The sequence below is a fragment of the Rana temporaria genome, chromosome 1, assembly GCF_905171775.1.
Source record: "Rana temporaria chromosome 1, aRanTem1.1, whole genome shotgun sequence".
Lineage (NCBI taxonomy): Eukaryota > Metazoa > Chordata > Amphibia > Anura > Ranidae > Rana > Rana temporaria.
Genome location: NC_053489.1, coordinates 127,199,118 through 127,219,876, shown reverse-complemented (window position 1 = coordinate 127,219,876; position 20,759 = coordinate 127,199,118). Strand labels below are relative to the sequence as shown.

General features: G+C 41.6%; 1 protein-coding gene across 1 annotated transcript in view; it reads right to left on the bottom strand.

Annotated features, from left to right (window-relative positions):
• Window positions 1–10,855: 10,855 nt before the first annotated feature.
• The window catches only part of LOC120931318, a 153,060-nt gene continuing 143,156 nt past the window's right edge, over window positions 10,856–20,759 (bottom strand). Inside the window, exons 12-13 of the mRNA XM_040342630.1 lie at window positions 20,579–20,722; window positions 10,856–14,552 (exon numbers count right to left, since the gene is read on the bottom strand). Coding sequence (XP_040198564.1) covers window positions 14,107–14,552; window positions 20,579–20,722 — 590 coding nt within the window. The 3' untranslated portion in view covers window positions 10,856–14,106. The remainder of the gene's footprint in view (window positions 14,553–20,578; window positions 20,723–20,759) is intronic.

The window sequence follows — 20,759 nt, the reverse complement described above, 5'->3', positions numbered from 1 at the left end:
CCACCATGCTTGACTGTAGGCAAGACACACTTCCCTTTGTACTCCTCACCTGGTTGCCTTTACACACGCTTGACACCATCTGAACCAAATAAGTTTATCTGGGTCTCATTAGACCACAGGACATCGTTTCAGTAATCCATGTCCTTAGTTTGCTTGTCAAAAGCAAAATGTTTGCGGGCTTTCTTGTGCATTATGTTTGGAAGAGGCTTCCTTCTGGTACAACAGCGATGCAGACTAATTAGATGCAGTGTGCATCGTATGGTCTGAGCACTGACAGGCTGACCACCCAGCCCTTCAACCTCCCAAAGACAACTTCTAGATAGGACGCTGAGCACATGCACTCAACTTCTTTGGTCGACCATGGCGAGGCCTGTTCTGAGTGGAACCTGTCCTGTTAAACCGCTGTATGGTCTTGCCCACCGTGATGCAGTTCAGTTTCAATCTTATAGCCTAGGCCATCTTTATGTAGAGCGACAAATTGTTTTTCAGATCCTCAGAGTTCTTTGCCATGAGGTGCCATGTTGAACTTGACCAGTAGAGAGCGAGAGCGATAACACAAAATTTAACACACCTGTGACTTTGTAACATTAACGAGTCACATGACACCGGGAGGGGAAATGTGCAATTGGGCCCAATTAGGAAATTTTCACTTAGGGGTGTACTCACTTTTGTTGCCAGTGGTTTAGACATTAATGGCTGTGTGTTGAATTATTTTGAGGGGACATCAAATTTACACTGTTATACAAGTTGTACAAATGAATAGCTAATAAAAATGTTAAACTAAAAAAAAAAACACATAGGCTTTCATTCTAGAGCCATCACCTGCTGTACTTCTTTTTGCCACAGGCTGTCTTAAGTCTTCTCAGGTTAATGGTGGCCAGCATCATTCAGCCCACTCTCTTTGAGCCCAGGCCACGACTGGACCCATCCTCAATTGCCCCCATGTTGTAAAGCGCTGCGTAAACTGTTGGCGCTATATAAATCCTGAATAATAATAATAATGAGTGGACAGTAAAGCAGAAGCAGTATATTGATGAACTCACCTGTCACTTTACTTATTCCTCCTACCAGCATTTACTTTGTCAGCACATAAACTGATTTGTTCCTTGTGCGGCTTTCATCCTCTCCCACTCAGCTCTGCTGTACAATGGGCTGATACCAGGGGTCAAGTCCCGGGGAAAAAAGTGTGGGAACTCCCACCCAAGATCCACTCCCCCACCAAAAAAAAAAAAAATTGATACGCTCATATGCATATATATTTCACAGACAATACAGTGCAACGTTTATTGTAAAGTGTCAGTTTACAAAAAAAAAAAATATGGTGTCACCCCCCCCCCCCCCGGTCACTGAGCATTAGCATTAGCTAGTGCATTGGGCTCTCTTCTGTCTAGCCTGCCACAGTGCTCTGCAGGGCGCTGGGCAGGCTAGTTTCAGGGTGGCAGCACACGATCACGATGCACACCCCAAACCGGCCCCTGTAAATGTTGTGGTTTATGCCAGTGCGCCAATCCATGCACTGTCACGGATAGGGATGACACCATCACTGTCGGATATCACTTTCTTCTTAATAGTGTCACCCAGGCCTGGACTGGGACAAAAAATAGACCCATGAGTTTTAGACTGAGCATCCCAGTGTAAATCCCCCCCCCCCCCCACAGTAAATTCCCCCAGTTTTATCTCCCATAGTGTAAATTCCCCCTGTTGTAAATCCCTACAGTGTATTCATTCCCTGTGTAAATACCCTCAAATCCCCCTGTGTAATCCCCCTAATGTAACCATCCCTGATGTAACTCCCTTTAATGTAACCCCCCCTGATGTAACTCCCCCTGTGTAATCCCCCTAATGTAACCCCCCCATGAAATCCCCCCTAGTAATCCCTCTAATGTAACCCCCCGTGTAATTACCCTAATGTAACCCCCCCTGGGAAATCCCCCTAATGTAAACCCCCTGTGTAATCCCCCTAATGTAACCCCCCCTGTGTAATCCCCCTAATGTAACCATCCCTGATGTAACTACCTTTAATGTAACCCCCCCTGATGTATCTCTCCCTGTGTAATCCCCCTAATGTAACCCCCCCTGTGTAATCCCCCTGAATTTAACCCCCCCTGTGTAATCTCCCTAATGTAACCCCCCCTGTGTAATCTCCCTAATGTAACCCCCCCTGTGTAATCCCCCTAATGTAACCCCCCCCGTGAAATCCCCCCTAGTAATCCCTCTAATGTAACCCCCCGTGTAATTACCCTAATGTAACCCCCCCTGGGAAATCCCCCTAATGTAACCCCCCTGTGTAATCCCCCTAATGTAACCCCCCTGCGTAATCCCCCTAATGTAACCCCCCGTGTAATCCCTCTAATGTAACCCCCCGTGTAATCCCTCTAATGTAACCCCCCCTGATTTCCCTCTGATCCCTCCTGTATTGAATTGTATTGTGACTGTACTGTCTTCCCTGATGTAAAGCGCTGCGCAAACTGTTGGCGCTATATAAATCCTGTATAATAATAATAATAATAATTTCCCTCTAATGTAACCCCCTTTGTGTAATCCCCCTATTGTAACCCCCCCCTGAGAAATCCCCCCTAATGTAACCCCCCCTGAGAAATCCCCCCTAATGTAACCCCCCCTGTGTAATCCCCCTAATGTAACCCCCCCTGTGTAATCCCCTAATGTAACCCCCCTGTGTAATCCCTCTAATGTAACCCCCCCTGATTTCCCTCCCCCCTGTGTAATCCCCCTAATGTACCCCCCTTATATCTGCCCATTGTGACTATATAGTGTATAATATCTCCCCCTTCCCACATTTACAGACCTTAGAACAGCGTGGCTTTCTCCACATGGATGTCCCTCCTCCTAGGCTCCTCCTCCTGCTGTGGATGTACCGTCAGTGTGGAGGAGAAGCCTAGACTCTGTCGGCTGTGACGAGTGTAATTGTGATAGGCAGCCGGCACCTCTCCCCGCCTGCCTGTCACAATAATAGGGGATTGCAGTTCCCGGAAGACATGCGGGCACCGAGCACTGAGCTTTCTCCTCCTCCCTTCCCGAACATTGCGTAGTCACACTGGAGTGCACAGGGGAAGGAGGGGAGAGCTGTGGCGCCTCTCTCGATCCAGCACTGTTCCGGGTGTCACCCGGGTGCGGAGCGCACCTCCGCTCCCCCCTTGCAACACCGCTGCCCAGGAGACATTCCAGCAATGAGGAATCGCCGCTTAGTGAAAGATCGGCACGGGCGGCTCGAGTCCTGCAAGGGGAATGGCGTTCCTGCAGTGAAAAAAGTGGAGGGACGCCGTTCCCATGCGTTCCCGCAGGACTCGAGCCCTGGCTGATACCAAGTCACTTTTGAACAGACACTGCTTCCTAATGATATATTACTGAATAGGTTTGGCTAGGTTTTGGATTGCTTTAGTTTAACAATATACCATGATAGGAAGAGTCCAGGATACATGCTGTTATGTTAACTTTACATCTTGAAATACACTAGAAAAATAATGCCAAAAATGGTCATTGAAGCCATGGTCCAATTTGCTGGAACAGAAAAAAAAAGGGATTTTTAATACAGCTTACCTGTAAAATCCTTTTCTTGGAGTACATCACGGGACACAGAGCGGCATATTCATTACTATGTGGGTTATATGGAGTACCTTCAGGTGATGGACACTGGCAATCTCAAACAGGAAGTGCCCCTCCCTATATAACCCCCTCCCATAGGAGGAGTACCTCAGTTTTGTAGCAAGCAGTATGCCTCCCAAAAATGGTCCCCATAAGAGGGGTGGGAGCTCTGTGTCCCGTGATGTACTCCAAGAAAAGGATTTTACAGGTAAGCTGTATTAAAAATCCCTTTTTCTTTCTCGTACATCACGGGACACAGAGCGGCATATTCATTACTATGTGGGATGTCCCAAAGCAATGCTTACAATGAGGGGAGGGAGAACATCTTCCCAAGACAAAAGGATTTAATTTAGAGATATACTCAAATCATAATAAATCCAACTTAGTTGAGAAAAATAATTTTTAAATTTAACTCAAAAGGGAGCCCCCGGAATCCGAGGGTCTCAAACTGCAGCCTGCAGCACTGCCTGCCCAAAGGCTGTATCAGTATTCCTTCTTACGTCCAACTGGTAGAATTTTGTAAACGTGTGGACAGAAGACCAGGTTGCCGCCTTGCAAACTTGAGCCATAGAGATCTGGTGGTGTGCTGCCCAGGAGGCGCCCATGGCCCTAGTAGAATGAGCCTTTAATGATAACGGAGGAGGCAACCCTTTCAAGCCGTAGGCCTGAGTGATTAACTGTTTAATCCATCTCGAGATGGTGGATTTTGCAGCTGCCTGCCCCTTCTTGGGCCCATCCGGTAAAATGAACAACACATCTGTTTTCCGGATCTTCTCTGTAGCTTTAAGATAGGCCTTCATGGCCCTGACAATATCCAAGGTATGCAGCAACCCTTCCTTTCTGGAAGTAGGTTTAGGGAAGAAGGATGGTAATACCAAATCCTGGTTTAGATGAAAACTGGATATAACCTTCGGTAGGAAGGAAGGATGAGGGCGGAGAACGACCTTGTCCTTATGTAAAATAAGATATGGTTCCTTACAGGATAAGGCTGCCAGTTCCGAGACTCTTCTGGCGGAAACTATGGCGACCAAAAATACTAACTTCCTTGTTAGTAAAACCAAAGGAATTTCAGCCAACGGCTCAAAAGGTTGTTTCTGTAAACTTGATAGAACAAGATTTAAATCCCACGGACAAAGCGGGGATTTAACTGGAGGATTAATACGTAAGACCCCTTGAAGGAAGGTCTTAACTAGCGAGTGGGTGGCCAGTGGCCGCTGAAACCACACTGACAAAGCTGAAATCTGTCCTTTGATTGTGCTTAATGCCAGTCCTTTATCCACTCCTAGCTGGAGAAAACTTAATACTCTATCGATGGTAAACTTGCGAGAAAGCCATCGCTTGGACTCACACCAGCCTACATAGGCCTTCCAGACCCTGTAATAAATCACCCTAGAGACCGGTTTCCTGGCTCTGATTAGGGTAGAGATTACTTTCTGAGACAGACCTCTACCCCTGAGAATCAGGGATTCAGCTTCCAGGCCGTCAAATTTAGATGCCGTAAGGCAGGGTGGAGGATCGGACCTTGCGATAGCAGGTCTGGCCGTAGAGGAAGAGTCCAAGGGTCTCCCACTACCATCTTCAGGATTAGTGAATACCATGCCCTTCTGGGCCATGCTGGAGCTACCAGGATGACTGGTATGTGCTCCACCCTGATCCTGCGCAGCAGGCGGGGTAGTAACTGGAGCGGGGGAAATGCATAAAGAAGTTTGAACTGATGCCAAGATCCGAAAATTCCTCTGCCTGCTGGGCAGGGATAAGTTTAAGCATTTGCTTAGTCTTATCTGATAATGCTTGGGTAATTCCAATAGCAGCCACAGCGGGCTGAACTATCGCCCCTGCTGAAGTAAAGGAGGCTTTCAGTAATGTTTCCAAGCGTTTATCAACCGGATCCTTAAACACCTGTACGTTTTCCACCGGACAAGTTAAAGATTTGTTCACATGGGAGATGGCTGCGTCCACGCCGGGGGCGCCCATCTTTTGGAGAATTTCTCCTCCATAGGATATAAAACAGAGATTTTTTTAGGTGGTAAAAAGACTCTATCTGGTTTAATCCAATCCTGAAACATGACCTCCTCGAGTAGAGGATGGATCGGGAAAACTGCGTTGCTTTGAGGCGCTCTTAAAGAGCCTAAAGCTGAAACCGCCGATACTTGAGGTTCTGGTATGGGTAACTTAAATGCCTCATGGACCATGTCCGTTAAGGCCTGAACCCACAAACTCTCCCCTTGGGAGGCTGAACCAGACCCCTCAGTATCCAGATCCTCGATCTCTGAACCACCCTGGTCCAAAGCGTCAAGTCTATCCAATTCCCCCAGGGAAAGGATTTCTGTGTCTGAGGGTTCTTGCTCGGGTGACGGAGACCTAGTCCGCTTTCTACTCGATATAGCTTTAGCTATCCTTTTTGCCATTCTTTTCTCTAGTTCACCTAAAGAAACAGCAAGAACTCTCTCAGTGACAAAGCCGGGGTTGGACTGACCTGGATCAGCCCCAGCACCAGATCCCCCAGGTCCCATCAAGGCGTGCCCTGATATGTCCTGTGGGGAGAGCAGCGGCATAGCCGTGTCTGAGCCCTCGGATTTTGCGGGGGAATCCCCACCCTTTGTACCCTCTGACCCAGAAGGCATGGTACAATACCGAGGTACACCTGCTATCACCCAGCCACAGACGTAGCTAAGGGGATCTGTCGGTTTGGGAGCGATAGAGACTAACGCCCAAACTGAGAAGGGAGATCAGCAGTTCTTTCCCTTCTTCTCTTTTTCTCTTTTTTTTTTGAAGAGGAAAAGAAACCACTCTGTCTCCCACTAAGTATTGCCAATAGCCATCTGCTGAAAAAAGGAAAAAGAAAACCTATCTGTAGGTTTGACAGTCCTTTAAAAAACTGCAATTCTTCCTTTCGTCACCGGGTGTCCTCGGCGTGCTCCGCTCTGTGTCCTCCTCTCCTCTAGCTCAGGATGACACTGAGCTCTTGGCAGCTAATGGAAGGACCTCCCCTTCCTTTATTTGTGATTCGCCGCCCACAGGGACGCGCCCCCACCACGGAAACGGCACGAAAATCGTTTATATCTCGGGCACGCGCGCGCGCGCCCGTCGGCGGGGGCCATCACACATGGAGGAGGACGGAGCAGCGCAGGCACCCAGGCAGGTAAGCCTTTTAGGTAGGTCACAGACCTCCTTTTAGCATGGGAAAAAGACTCCCCTCTTACAGAGATCCCACACCTGGCGCCAGCAGCCCAGCTAAGCAACACTTACCAGGGAGGTCACATATTACTGGGGAAAAAAGATTGAATCATCCTGTCTCTGTCATAGACATAGTGATTCCTTGCCAATGCAGAGCATACCCAGGCCTGTCCCCCTGTGCACCCCCTGTAGGGAACCTGCTAAGAACCAAGTTCCGCAAGCTCCCCCAATACTTACCTGCTCCATGCCGCAGGACTTTTGCACAGCAAGAGGTCCAATCTTCCCCCATCTCCGTGGGTGGCGTCTAGACCTTCAGGCCCTGGGTTCCTATGAAGGAGCCACTGTCCTGGGCCCATATAGCACCCTGGCAACAGAAACATTAGGCCCCCAAAGGTTTCTAAGTTCTGGGCCCAGGGTCCAGCTCTCTGAACAGAAAGCATTATGGGCTACACCCCAATGGTTTGGGGTCCGGTTGCTGACCACTTTAGCACTGAGGCCTTTGGACAGAACCGGTTAGCCCACCTTAATCCCAAGGATGTGGAGGTAAGCTAAACCATGACCAACACCTAAGACACTGGTGAAAAAACTGAGGTACTCCTCCTATGGGAGGGGGTTATATAGGGAGGGGCACTTCCTGTTTGAGATTGCCAGTGTCCATCACCTGAAGGTACTCCATATAACCCACATAGTAATGAATATGCCGCTCTGTGTCCCGTGATGTACGAGAAAGAAAATACTTTCTTGCCATTACTGGCAATGAAAGAAATTAATGGGCCAACATTCTACTACGTATTTTTAACTGTAAATAGTTTTATTTTGTAAGAATGATTCAAACCCCTCTTGGACATAACCTATTGAACATGCTACAATACGTTCCCAAAACGTTTAAGGAATGGCTGCTATTGTGTACCGGTCTTTAGTAATTATAATTATACTCCCCTTAATCACCTTTCTCAAAAACCTGCCTTAATTACAGAAAAAAAGCCATATATGTATGGAAAACAATACAATGCATGTTAACTGACTCAAAGACCCTCAATCATTTGAAGTGGAGTTCCACCCAAAAATTTAACTTCTGCTTACTATTTTGCACTACTAAGTAGGACCGGGTCCCCACTATATACATATATGGTTACCAACTGTGTACAGAACAAAGGCATTAAAAACATTTACACAGTGATTATTTGCATTAAGTTGATACAATGCTTGAAGTATTGGAGACCACATAACAGTATTACACCAAATGTCCTTATGAATGTTGTCATTACATTTTTTTTTTACACTCAACAAAGATTTACTATAGATTTACTATAACTGGTGAACTCAGAATCTGGTGCAGCTGTGCATGCTAGCCAGTCAGCTTCTAACTTCAGCTAGTTCAATTAAGCTTTGACAATAAAACCTGGAAGTTGATTGGTTTCTAAGAAGAGCTGCACCAGAATGTGCACACTCCACACTTTTTGTAAGTCTCCTTCTGTATGTTTTATGGCGCGGAGAATGACGGATGAAACTCAGGAAAATAATTTAATTAATAATCATATTTATTTAAAAATATAATTTTTGAATATATAATCATTTTCAAAATTAAATAAAACCATTCACATTTTCTTTTAGATTGAAATGTCTGGAAATAGCTTCCCGTCATCTTGATCCTAGCATTCTACATTACAGAAAATTTGCATATACATCTACAGAGGGAAAAAAAACTGGGAGAATTTGATCACATCAGCAATCCTTAAAGATTACACATTCATTCACAAGTATGAACCCTTCCATTGGTTAATTTAACTAGAAGTCTATAAATAATTTGCTTATCTCAAAATATTTATATTTATTTAATATAGAAAAATAGGCATTTAAGTTAGTACAATGTTTTTTTTAATATGATTGGCTATTATTACAAGTGAATGATAGACAAAAATGTGTAAATATTTTTTTGAACATTTTAAATTACTATACATTATTTTAACACTGCAACTGTATCGCACAATTACGGTATTAAAACAGAGGCACACTGCCCTCTACAGGACTATAGTGGCCTCTGTAAGCTTAAAGATTTTTTCAGCATAAAGACATGTGATCATTATGATCATTCTGTCATTGTTGGCACAATAATTACAAATTTGCAAACCAATTTGATTGGTTTTCAAATGTAAGTGACACCTTGGGTTGACAGCTAGCAACTAGGCCTAGTGTTAGTTGGTAGATGCCAAAAGGAAGATTGAAGCCTTGTACACACGACTGGTTTTCCCATCGGGAAAACTGCCATAAGAGCTTTTGGCCGGGAAAACCATTGTTTTTTAACCAGGCAGTTTTCCTATGGGAAACACTGTGATGGAGCATACACACGGCCGGGATTCCCAGCCAAAGCTCTCATGGCAGTTTTCCTGTCGGAAAACCCAGTTGTGTGTAGGAGGAAAGAGTTACCAAGCAGGTTCTCGGTTTTCCCGGCTGACTTTTTACCACCGGGAATCCCGTACGTGTGTACAAGGCTTTAGAATAACCCATCTTGAGCATAAAGCATTGTGCAAGGGAGTGTTAATTAACAGATTGTAGATGGGAAAGGGCCAAAATGTAACTGAATTTTTTATTTTCTTCTAGTTTTAGATAGAGTGGAGATGAAGTAGAACGCCTGTCAGGTTTGTATTGCTATGTCCTTATCAGGAAGATTCACCTTTTGCATTTGTCCTGGTAACAGTTATCACCAAAACAGTTATCACCAAAACAGAAAGTGAAAGAAAATCCCAAAATCCCAATTTTTGTGTGGTCACCAGAACAGGAGTAGAGGGGCAATCTTTCAATGGAGACAAGTTCCTGTAACCCTGGTAACCAACAGTGATTTCTTTTAATTTAGAGGAACGTCCTCTCACCTTCTGTTGTGGCTATTGAACAGGAAATGAGGGGAGACCTCCCCAATGGGACAGAGGTGACCAATCCAACAAAATCTGAAAGGGGTTATAACCCTCCCTATTCTACCCAAAATGAAACTAATTTTGCTTTAGTTCTCATTTATGGTCAAATATTTCTCAATTTTATAGATGAAATTACAAGCATTTAGTATGTAAGAACATATTACATACTAAAAAAGAAGAAAATAGGCTTTAGTTTGCCTTTAACCGCTTGCCGACCAGCCACTGTAATAATACTGTTGCAGTTCGGCACGTTCCCGTGGGCCGTCGCAGCTATACGACTGCCCTTTAATCACGAATGCCTGCCTGCTGTACTGCGGAAGTACCAATGCACATAGCCGGCGGTCGCGATGCCCGCAGGCCATGTGCGATCGAGGGCATGACAACCAGAACAGGGATGTGTGTGTGTAAACACACATCCCTGTTCTGTGAGGAGAGGAGAGACAGATTGTGTGTTCCTATTAGTTAGGAACAACAATCTGTCTTCTCCTCTAGTCAGTTCCTTCCCCCTGCAGTTAGAACACACACTGAGGGAACACGCTTAACCTCTCGATCGCCCCTAGTGTTAACCCCTTCCCTGCCAGTGACATTTACACAGTAATCAGTGCATTTTTGTAGCACTGATCGCTGTATAGTTGTCAATGGTCCCAAAAATGTGTCAAAAGTGTCCGATCTGTCCGCCACAATGTCGCAGTCATGATAAAAAAACGCAGATCCCCACCATTACTGGTAAAAAAATAATAATAAAAATGCCATATTTCTTTCCCATAGTTTGTAGACACTTTAACCACTTAAGGACTGCCTCCTGCACATATACGTCGGCAGAATGGCACAGCTGGGCACAAGCACGTACAAACATTTTTCCCAAGGACTTTTACTCTGGAAAGATTTTCTATCACTTCCCGTTCTATCTTTAGAACAGAAAATTAGGAAAAATCTCCTCAATGGGATAAACACACAAAAAAATGAAAATGAAATACAGGCGTTTTAAGCATCTCCTACTTTACTCAAAACACACAAAAAGTTTTGACTTTAGCCTAGGTTCACATTGGAGCAATTTGTCATGTGATTTGTGAGATCATTGGAGGCAATGGCACTGTTCCAATCGGTGCGACACCGTTTTTGCAGCGTCGCACTGATTTGCAAAAGTAGTTCCTGCACTACTTTTGCCGATTTCAGGTGTGATTTCAATAGACATTTGTGAATGAAGCCACACAGATGTCTATCAAGTAGCAGCTGAAATCACCTTGACCTTGCTATTTGAAATCACGCTATTTCAAGTGAAGTAGCACGATTTCAAAGTAGCATTAATGTGAACCAGGGCTTAGATATACTTTAATTAGCGTTTTCAAAACAATGAGTTGCATTTTCGCAAGCGTTTTAATTTACAGGCATTTGGGATGCCATTTTCTGTACAATTGCTTATAATAAACATTTTACAGCATTTTGCAAGTACTGTTTTAGATTACAATGGAAAAACTGCTCTGAAAACGCAACATGCATTATTTTAATGTTCCTCTTCACAATGATGTGAACAAATTCTATTAAAAACAATGCATTGTCTAAGCAGTTTACCAGTACTGGAAAATTCAAGCACTGCTTGGAAATGGTGTGTAAAGATGAAGGGACATAGCGATGATTAGATGCTTTAACTTTGTTTTTTTATATTTTTTAATCATTTTTATCAAACAAATTAAATGGAAAAGAAGTAGTTCTAGAAATTGGGCTTCACTACTTTAGATCCCTGCCAATCAGCTGTCTTGAAAACATTTCTGGGCAGCTCTGAGAACTTTGGCTTCCTGGGGCCATTCCAAACTAACAAGCAGACCAGGGCTGTTAGCATTATTATTCTATTGGGATATATATTTTTGCTTTTGACTTCAAATACTTGTATATTTTTATATATTATACAGAACTAAAGGCTATATTAGTCTATTCAACTGCATTTCACAAATTATGGCATAAATAGTTGCCCATTAATAACCAGTGGTAATTAAAGGCTATAGATATAAAAGAAAGGCATATACAGGCATATTGACAGAAATTGCTTTAGAAGCATTCAACAGATTTAAATTTACCATGTAGAACACCAGGACATGCAAATATAGAAATGAAAAAAAAAAACCTAAAGAATTGTTATTGCATGTGAGCTGAATGGGGACATGGTAAATAAAATGTTCTGCATATGGAATCAATAAAAACAATATTTCCTTACTCCAAATGTTTGAAGAAATAATGCTACACAATGGGCACAGGTTTTAAGGACGTGCCTTCAGTGTTGGTGTAAACCTCAGCAAAAAACCTATACAAATACCGACATTACATAAGGCTAAGCATTCCTTACCTGCCCCATATGACAGTATTCAGGTCTGGTGATTGTCTGCCTAGCTGTCATTTTAATGCTTTGGCTTCAATATTCTAAATAGCTGCCTTGAATTACTATAGAAACAAGGAGGTCTGATACTTTTATTTATTTCTCATTAAAAGCATGCATGTTCTGGGCATGTGATTCAATTTTAGTTTTATTAAATCTTAAATTTCTAAGCACTTTCAGCAACTGATTTACTCACTTACTAATATATTACATTAAAAGTGGTAGTAAAGCCCACCTTATTTACTTGTACCTACAGGTAAGCCTAAAATAAGGTTTACCTGTAGGTACAGTGAATATCTCATAAACGTGCAACGGTGACATCACCAGTGCATGTGCATTGTGCTCTCAATGGACAACGTGCCATCCATTGAGGGAGCCATGCCACAGCCATGATACCTTTCTCCTGAAACATCCTATGAAGCTACACTGCATGCATGCAGGGAATAGAGTTGCATCTCCCTACACTGTGCGAATCAACAGAAACTCACAACCCCGTAAGCACAAGATGGCAAGGCACCCCCTGCTCTTTCCTTGTTCTCCTACCTAGAGACTGCACTGTCCACTGTTAAACCTCTCCTAAGAATTCTAAAATAATTTATATGGTCCCTTTAATATTGCCTGCACCTAATTCATAAAAGCTCTGTGCTAATTTTCAAACCAGTACCGACCGTCATTCTGCTCTGGAAAACAGGCACTGGTGGCAGGGAGATTTCCTAGTTGACAGCAGAAAGTAAATAATAGGTTGGCATTGTGGCTGACATCATTACCAAAATATGGATGTGGCCATATTTGGACAATGATAAGCCATCCATTGATAGAATGCTGTTGGCTGCAGAGCTACCAAAGGGAGTGAACATGCACTGAGGCTGGAATGTCCAAGGTATAGACACTTCAGGCTCAGTGCTGTTCACAAACCAAGGAAGGAGATAAGCAATTGGAGCAGCAAACTGTAAATTAAATTGCAATTTGTAGGTATTATATTTGAATTACTGAAATTGGAGATCAGATTGGGAACTATATTCTTCACTGATTGTAAATGACTCTGTTGAGTAGGAAAGCAGAGAGACCTGTGTATTATTGCATAAGAGGCACACAGAGAGACCGAATTCGGAGCCAACAGTTGTTGCAGATTGTAAAATCTTGACACTTTGAGAACATTGATGATTTAGAAAGCGGCAGAGTATATATATATGTGATAACTCCCCTAACATTCCTTTCATGCTTTTGGGTTGTAAATTGCTTTGCATGTTACCATATAATTTATGGGATAATGTTTTATTTAGGTTCTTCTCTGTGTGCATTGGAGTTGTATAACACCAACTTTAGCCAGTTTCACTCTTTCCATTGGAAGAAAAGTAAAGAGCTTATTGAGAAGTAGTGTGAAGAGCTGATAAGTTGCTCCCTGTAGTGTTTAATTTGTGCACGTCTAATAATTCTGGTGCATCTTTGTGACAAATTCCTGTACATGTCCCCAACAAAGGCATAGATTTGTCACACGCAGCACCATTTGTGATACAGGCTCAAGACACACTTCTTAAGTGTCTGCACCATTTCTAGGAATTCAAGGGACTATCTACGATTGGAGGTCATGAACAACGTGAACGTATGAGGAGACATAAGGTAGTCTGCAAAGTACTATAATTTCTGAAAGGTTGCTATGACCACAAAAGATAACTTTTATAACAATAAATGTAGTTGTCATAAAATAGAATCAAATCTGTCATGTCATAGGCTCAAACTAGTTACACAATAAAAACAGACTGTACAGGTCATGTGATCTGGATCATTTGATTACTTCACTGATCTATGTAATTAAATGCAAATTTTTCCTGGAGCCGAGACATTAAAATATGAACAGATTTTCCCTACTAAATTTGAGGATGTATAAGAAGGACCAAATGTAAAGCAGAAATAGTGGATTAGAGCCCATGCATATCAGCAACTTGGGACACTATTAGTGCACCATGTAAGTGTTGCTAAAATAGATCTGTCTACAGTAATGTAATAATTATAATATATTGTCATCATCATTAAATATTTTGATTAAACTTGCCAGGAAGGCTGCATTTTTACACTTTTGCTCCTTTGGAGGCTTTTGCTTCTTTGACGTGCTGATCCAGAGTTTTGACTCTGTTGTAAAGACAGTCTCTCTGATGTTTCCTTCTCATTAGGAATGGCGAGGGAGTTCTTTCTTCTGAGTGCAGACAGCTGAGAGGTGATATCTCTTGTCTCTTGAGTGTAACTGACAGGTGGCTGCCCCCTCCCATCTGTATTTTCTCCCTCTGATTTTGCAGACTGATCATTGGATGAACTTCCTTTTTGCTTCCTCTCCATCTTTAAACTTCTGACGGCATCTAATGCTTGATTCATTTCTTGTTTTAATCTTTCTATTTCAAAAACAGATCGATCTCTTTGTTCTCCACATTTTTTGATTGAGTTGTCTAAAGAAGTAAAGAATTCCTGGCCCAGTTTTGAAAAGGCCTCTTCACCTTAATGAATTAAAATAAACATGTCAGAGACAGTAAGTGCGAGAGCCAGAACATTTTTCCGTCTTTGATTGTGTAAGCTCTGGAATAATTGCTTAATTCGTACCTCCTCCAATATTAACTTAAATCTTAACTTGCATCTGTGTCCGGACAATGGAAATTAAATCATTTTCACATTGTCGATAAGCAGTACAAGAGATTTAAAACAAGCTAACCCTTACCTCTCTAGCTGCATGTACTGTGAATTTATTAATTACCCAAGATCACAAAAACACTAAAGTCAGGTTTCCACCTGCTACTTTTTTACATTAGAAGAATGGCAGGCTGTCAAGATTCTGCAGCAATATAAGCAAAGGGGAAAAGTTGTGACTTCAGTACCTCTGTTGTAAATTTCTCCAGTGTTCTAGCTTAGAGCAGCCTTTTTCAACCAGGGTGCCTTGAGGTTTCTTATGGGGAACCTTGGCAAAATGCCTAAAAATTGTCCCAAAATTGTATACAAGCCAGTGGGTGGATGAAACCTGCCTTTTAGTTACACAATGTCACAGGTTTTCATTGTACACCATTAGAACTTTCTAGCTGTCAACCCCACAATGACCAATGACATCATCATTTGATAAGGAGAATGTCTGTTGTCTGCATATCATGCTTGTTTTTCTCTCCCTTGCCTCTCTCCATCAGCTTTGGGGTTTCATTAGCCAAGTAATAAAGAAACACAGAGGGAGAAGAGAAACATTGGAATACTGGTTAGTACCAGTTTGCAAAAGTGTTTTTGCTATGGAAGAATTAATCACCTTTAACGTTGGGTGTTCCATGTGTATTGATGTTGCTACATTATTAAAAATCATCAGAATAGAGATTTTACATTTTAGAATGGGGTGCTTCAAGACTGTCTATAATTTTGGAGAGTGCCTCAAGATTGTCCATAATTTTAAAGGGTGCCTTGGCTGGAAAAAGATTGAGAAACACTGGCCTAGAGTCTAATAAGGTCCTGTTTTAAAATGCCATTACTGCTCTATGCAAACAGCTGAACTCCAGGCAAACAGCCATTTCACTGAGATACACAAATGTAAACTGTCTATTCCAGCTCAGGATTTGCAATTCTATTTTATTAAGCAACTTTAATGTTTCAAACACCTCTGCCAAAAACACAGGCACTGGGGTCCAACACCATTTTCTGTTAAAGAATACAGTGATGTCACCTCTCCAACCATATCCTGCTGATTGCACAATGACAGAACAGGAACACACTGGTAAGTCATCAAATCTGCTAATGCTTTTCTCTTCCCTGTCAGCACATGCATCAGAACCTAACTCCCAGTGCTGGCCCCATCTTTCCCAGTGTGAACACTGCTGTGTAAGGGATGACAAGGATTGATATCAAGACAGGCTATGCTAATTGTATATAAAAATGCATTTAATTATTTTTTAAAGGAACACAAACTGCTTTTAAGCAGCTGTAAAGCCTCAATGGTAAAAAAAAAATGTAATTTGTTAAAGCATAGTTTATCACATTAAAAAAAAAAAAAAACTGTTCAACTTTTTTCCATCTTTCTTATCTTATCATCCATCTCAGTAGAGCCAACCTCGTCCAGCCTCTCTGCAGCCAGTTCCTGTCCACATACACTTGCTCCAACAGCGACTGCATATCATTGCTTAGGCAGGGTGACCAGATAGTAGAAAATCAGGTGGTTGAGCTGTTTTACTGCCCCCAACCTCCCATCTAGACAAGGGTGTGCAGCTGCTCAGGGCTGTACATATGCCACGGCTGTGATGTTTTGCTTATTTCTGAAATGTTATTGAAGTGAATGGGGCCATGCTTAAATGCCCTGCAACTACGTGCAATACACACAGTTGCCGGACAGTGGGTTACCATTTTCAGGGTTAAAACAGACAATGAGGAGACAACATATTGCCCCTCCTTACTGCCTGGTAAATGCCTCTAAGAAATTGCCCACCACAGATCGCTTTTCAGAGGGGCAGCAGGGGTTGCTGCATGCATGAAAAAGCCCCAACGGTGGCAATGGCAGCACATGCCTGCACAATGAGAGTCACCATGGCCACTTATAGTCTCCACTGAAGGTACAGGAAGAATATGCAGGATCAAAATAGGAAGGTAGGGTCTGAGCACTGTCAACACATAGGAAGTAGCTGAAAAAGGACACTCATAGCAAGATTTTCACGTATTAGTTTAATAAAAGTTGTAGATTTAAAAGATTTGGTATTACCTTAGAAATGATGATAACGTACTAAATATATTTTTAGTGATTCATTTTAAATGTACTGTAAATTGTGTGTTTTTTTTTTTTATATAGCTACCTGACTTCAGCTTAAATGGCTAATACTAAACTTTAACCCCAACCTAAACCTAATCTAAACTCTAAACTAAGCCCTCCTTCTATATACTTCGTCCTGCGATGGGAGCAGCTGCAACAAATCCTCACAACCATTAACTACAGCAGTGGTCATCAACCCTGTCCTCAGGACCCACTAACAGGCCAGGTTTTCAAGATAACTGAAATACATCATTTGTTTCTCAGTGATTGCAGTATTCTAGTCTGCATCTCCCCACGGAAATACATAAAATCAGGCATGTTAAGTGAGCCCTGATGACCACTGAACTACAGATTTAGGTACTGTCTATATAATGAAAAAAATAAAAAAGTGCCTGTGTTGCTGTGATGTCTAAAGAAACCAAGCACACTTGAGCCGTTATTTTTCAAATGAAAGGTTATAGACAATGTATAATGTATATGCTATAAACACAGGCTTGATTAATATGTTAAGTATTTAGAAAGAGTGCCAGCTATAATAAAAAATTGAAATGGTACCTACGTCCTATTCGATATATAGAGAAAATGTTGGGCTGAGGCCATTACGGACTTTCATGGTACCAAAGGGTTGACATACACAAGCTAAATATAAAAATGTAATTTTATTCCAAAGGTAAGTTAAAATATACATACATCTAAAAAAGACATGACAAAATGTATCCTAAACAATAAGCTCTATAAAATCACAGATGGAATGACACATTCACCGAGACAGACTTGCACCATATGGGTCCACGCACATGACTCTGTCCTGGGTAAGACTGCGTGCAATGGATGTTACCACACTTGTTTTTTTATTATCTGTAAAATGTATAAATGTTATAATTATTTCCTCTTTTTCATTTCATAGAATTAAAAGTAAAGTTTGCTCTATAATATTATACAAAAATCTCCTGAAGAAGCGGTGGTTTATCCGTGAAACATGTCGAGCATCCAATACACAGATGTTATATGCTAGGTTGACAATGGTTATTCCCTAGTGTCACGCTATCTGTGATTTTATAGAGCTTATGGTTTAGGACACATTTTGTCATGTCTTTTTTAGATGCATGTATGTTTTAACTTACTTTTGGAATAAAATTACATTTTTATATTTACCTTGTGTATATCAAGCCTTCGTACGATACTATGAAAGTCCATAATAGCCTCAGCATACCATTTTCTCATATTATGTTAAGTAAACAGCCTCTGTACCCAGCTAGATTTCCATGATCACAAAAATTCAGATATTTTGGTATACCTTATTGCAATTTGCATGGTAGAAGAAGATTTAAAAAAAAAAATTGGTTGTTACATTTTCTTTAGGTCTGATGTCATACATCATATAACCATGTGCAAATCCAAACGATGTCGTATAAGCTTTTTGCATCCAAATTATTCAGTTGATTTTCCAAATGATGCACTAGTCAGGGGTAGGCAACCTCGACACTCCAGCTGTGGTGAAACTACAAATTCCATTATGCCTCTGCCTTTAGGAGTCATGCCTTGATTGTCAGGGTCTTGCAATGTCTCATGGGACTTGTAGTTTCACCACAGCTGGAGGGCTGGAGGCTGCCTACCCCTACTTTAGGTAAATAAGTCCATATGCGTGTGAGAACTAGAAGGAAGCCTACAACTGGTATTATTCTTCCGGATTTAAACTCCAGAAAGCAAAAGGTGTTCCCAGATTACCAAATTATGATAAAAAATCTGTGGTTTAGACTGATCAAGAACTACAGCAATTTATGGACAAAAAATTGGAACCCTGGGAAGGCGGGCTGTTTTGTAAGTCTCCATTTTCAATTTTGGTTGGAGTGCACCTTAAATCTTTCCATGCCATATATGAATCAGAAACTGTGCAGTTTCCTCACAAGTAGTTAACTAAAACATATGATAATATAACAGTATCTTGATCATAGCATACATTATTGAACACTACAGTCACAAATCTACTTACTACTGAAGTACAAATGAAAGTAATACTCCAAAGTAATATATTGCATGGTATACAGTGCCTTGAAAAAGTATTCATATCCACTTGAAATTTTCCAAATTTTGTCATGTTACAACCAAAAATGTGAATGTATTTTTTTTTGATAGACCAACACAAAGTGGAACTCAATCGTGAAATGGAAGGAAAATGATAACTAGGTTTCAACATTTTTTACAAACAAATATGTGAAAATCAGTCAATACTTCGTAGAACCACCTTTCACTGCAATTACAGCTGCAAGTCTTTTTGGATAGGTCTCTACCAGCTTTGCACATCTAGAGAGTGACATTTTTCCCCATTCTTCTTTGCAAAATATCTCAAGATCTGTCAGATTAGATGGAGAGCATCTGTGTACAGCAATTTTTAAGTCTTGCCACAGATTCTCAATTGGATTTAGGGCTGGACTTTGACTGGGCCATTCTAACACATGAATATGCTTTGATCTAAACCATTCCATTTTAGCTCTGGCTGTATGTTCAGGATCATTGTCCTGCTGGAAGGTGAACCTCTGCCCCAGTGTCAAGTCTTTTCTTCTAATATTGCCCTGTATTGGCTCCATCCATCTTCTCATCAACTCTGACCAGAATTCCTGTCCCTGCTGAATAAAAGCACCCCCACCACATGATGCTGCCACCACCATGTTTCACGATGGGGATGGTGTGTTTACAGTGATGTGCAGTGTTAGTTTTCCGCCACACATAGCGTTTTCTTTTAGGCCAAAAAGTAAAATTTTGATCTCATCTAATCAGAGCACCTTCTTCCACATGTTTGCCGTGTCACTCATATTGCTTTTCACAAACTGAAAATTGGACTTCTTATGACTTTCTTTCAACAATGGCTTTCTTTTTGCCACTCTTCCATAAAGGCCAGATTTGTGGCATGCAGAACTAATAATTGTTCTGTGGACAGATTCTCCCACCTGAACGGTGAATCTCTGCAGCTCTTCCAGAGTTACCATAGGTCTCTTGGCTGCTTCTCTGATTAATGCTCTCCTTGCCCGGCCTGTCAGCTTAGGTGGACGGCCATGTCTAGGTAGGTTTGCAGTTGTGCCATACTCTTTTCATTTTCAGGTGATGAATTGAACAGTGCTCTGTGATATATTAGCAGCTTGAAGATTTTTTTTTATAACTTAAGCCCAGCTTTAAACTTCTCAACAACTTTATGCCTGACCTGGTGCCTTCCTTTGCCTTCATGATGTGGTATGTTTACTAAGGTTCTCTAGCAGACCTCTGAGGGCTTCACAGAACAGCTAAATACGAAGCTTAAATTACACACAGGTGGCCTCTATTTACTAATTAGGTGACTTCTGAAGGCAATTGGTTCCACTAGATTTTAGTTTATTTGTAAAAAAAAAAAAATGAAGACCATTTATCATTTTCCTTCCACTTCACAATTATATGCCACTTATGTCAAGGGGTATGAATACTTTTTCAAGGCACTGTATAATAGAATTACAACATTATGCATATGCACCCTGATATTTTATCACAAGTCACTTAAGAATCCAAGTAAAACAAGCAGCCCAGGAAGAATGAAGGGCAGATGTTTAGATTCCAAGCGTGAAAACATTAGAAAGAAGCAGCCAGAGTCCCAACAAAAACAAAGTATTTGTTAGAAACATAACATTAATGGAAGGTTTGATAAAACACTATAGGGGCTCTTTGAGGAGGGGAGAGAATTGCAATTTCATTCCTCGCTGTTTAAAATTGAACAAGTTAAATTATTACCTTCACGTTGTTGTGTCTTTGATGGAGTCAAAATGTCAACTGCATCCTGAATCTGTTCCACATTGTTCTTGAAAATTGTTAGGAAATTTCTCAGGGCAGTTTCAGAAGCTTCACTTTTAAGGTCATTGTAGGAGGAAAGGACATCTGCCAAACAAGATTGAAAGCAGATAAGTCAAAATGC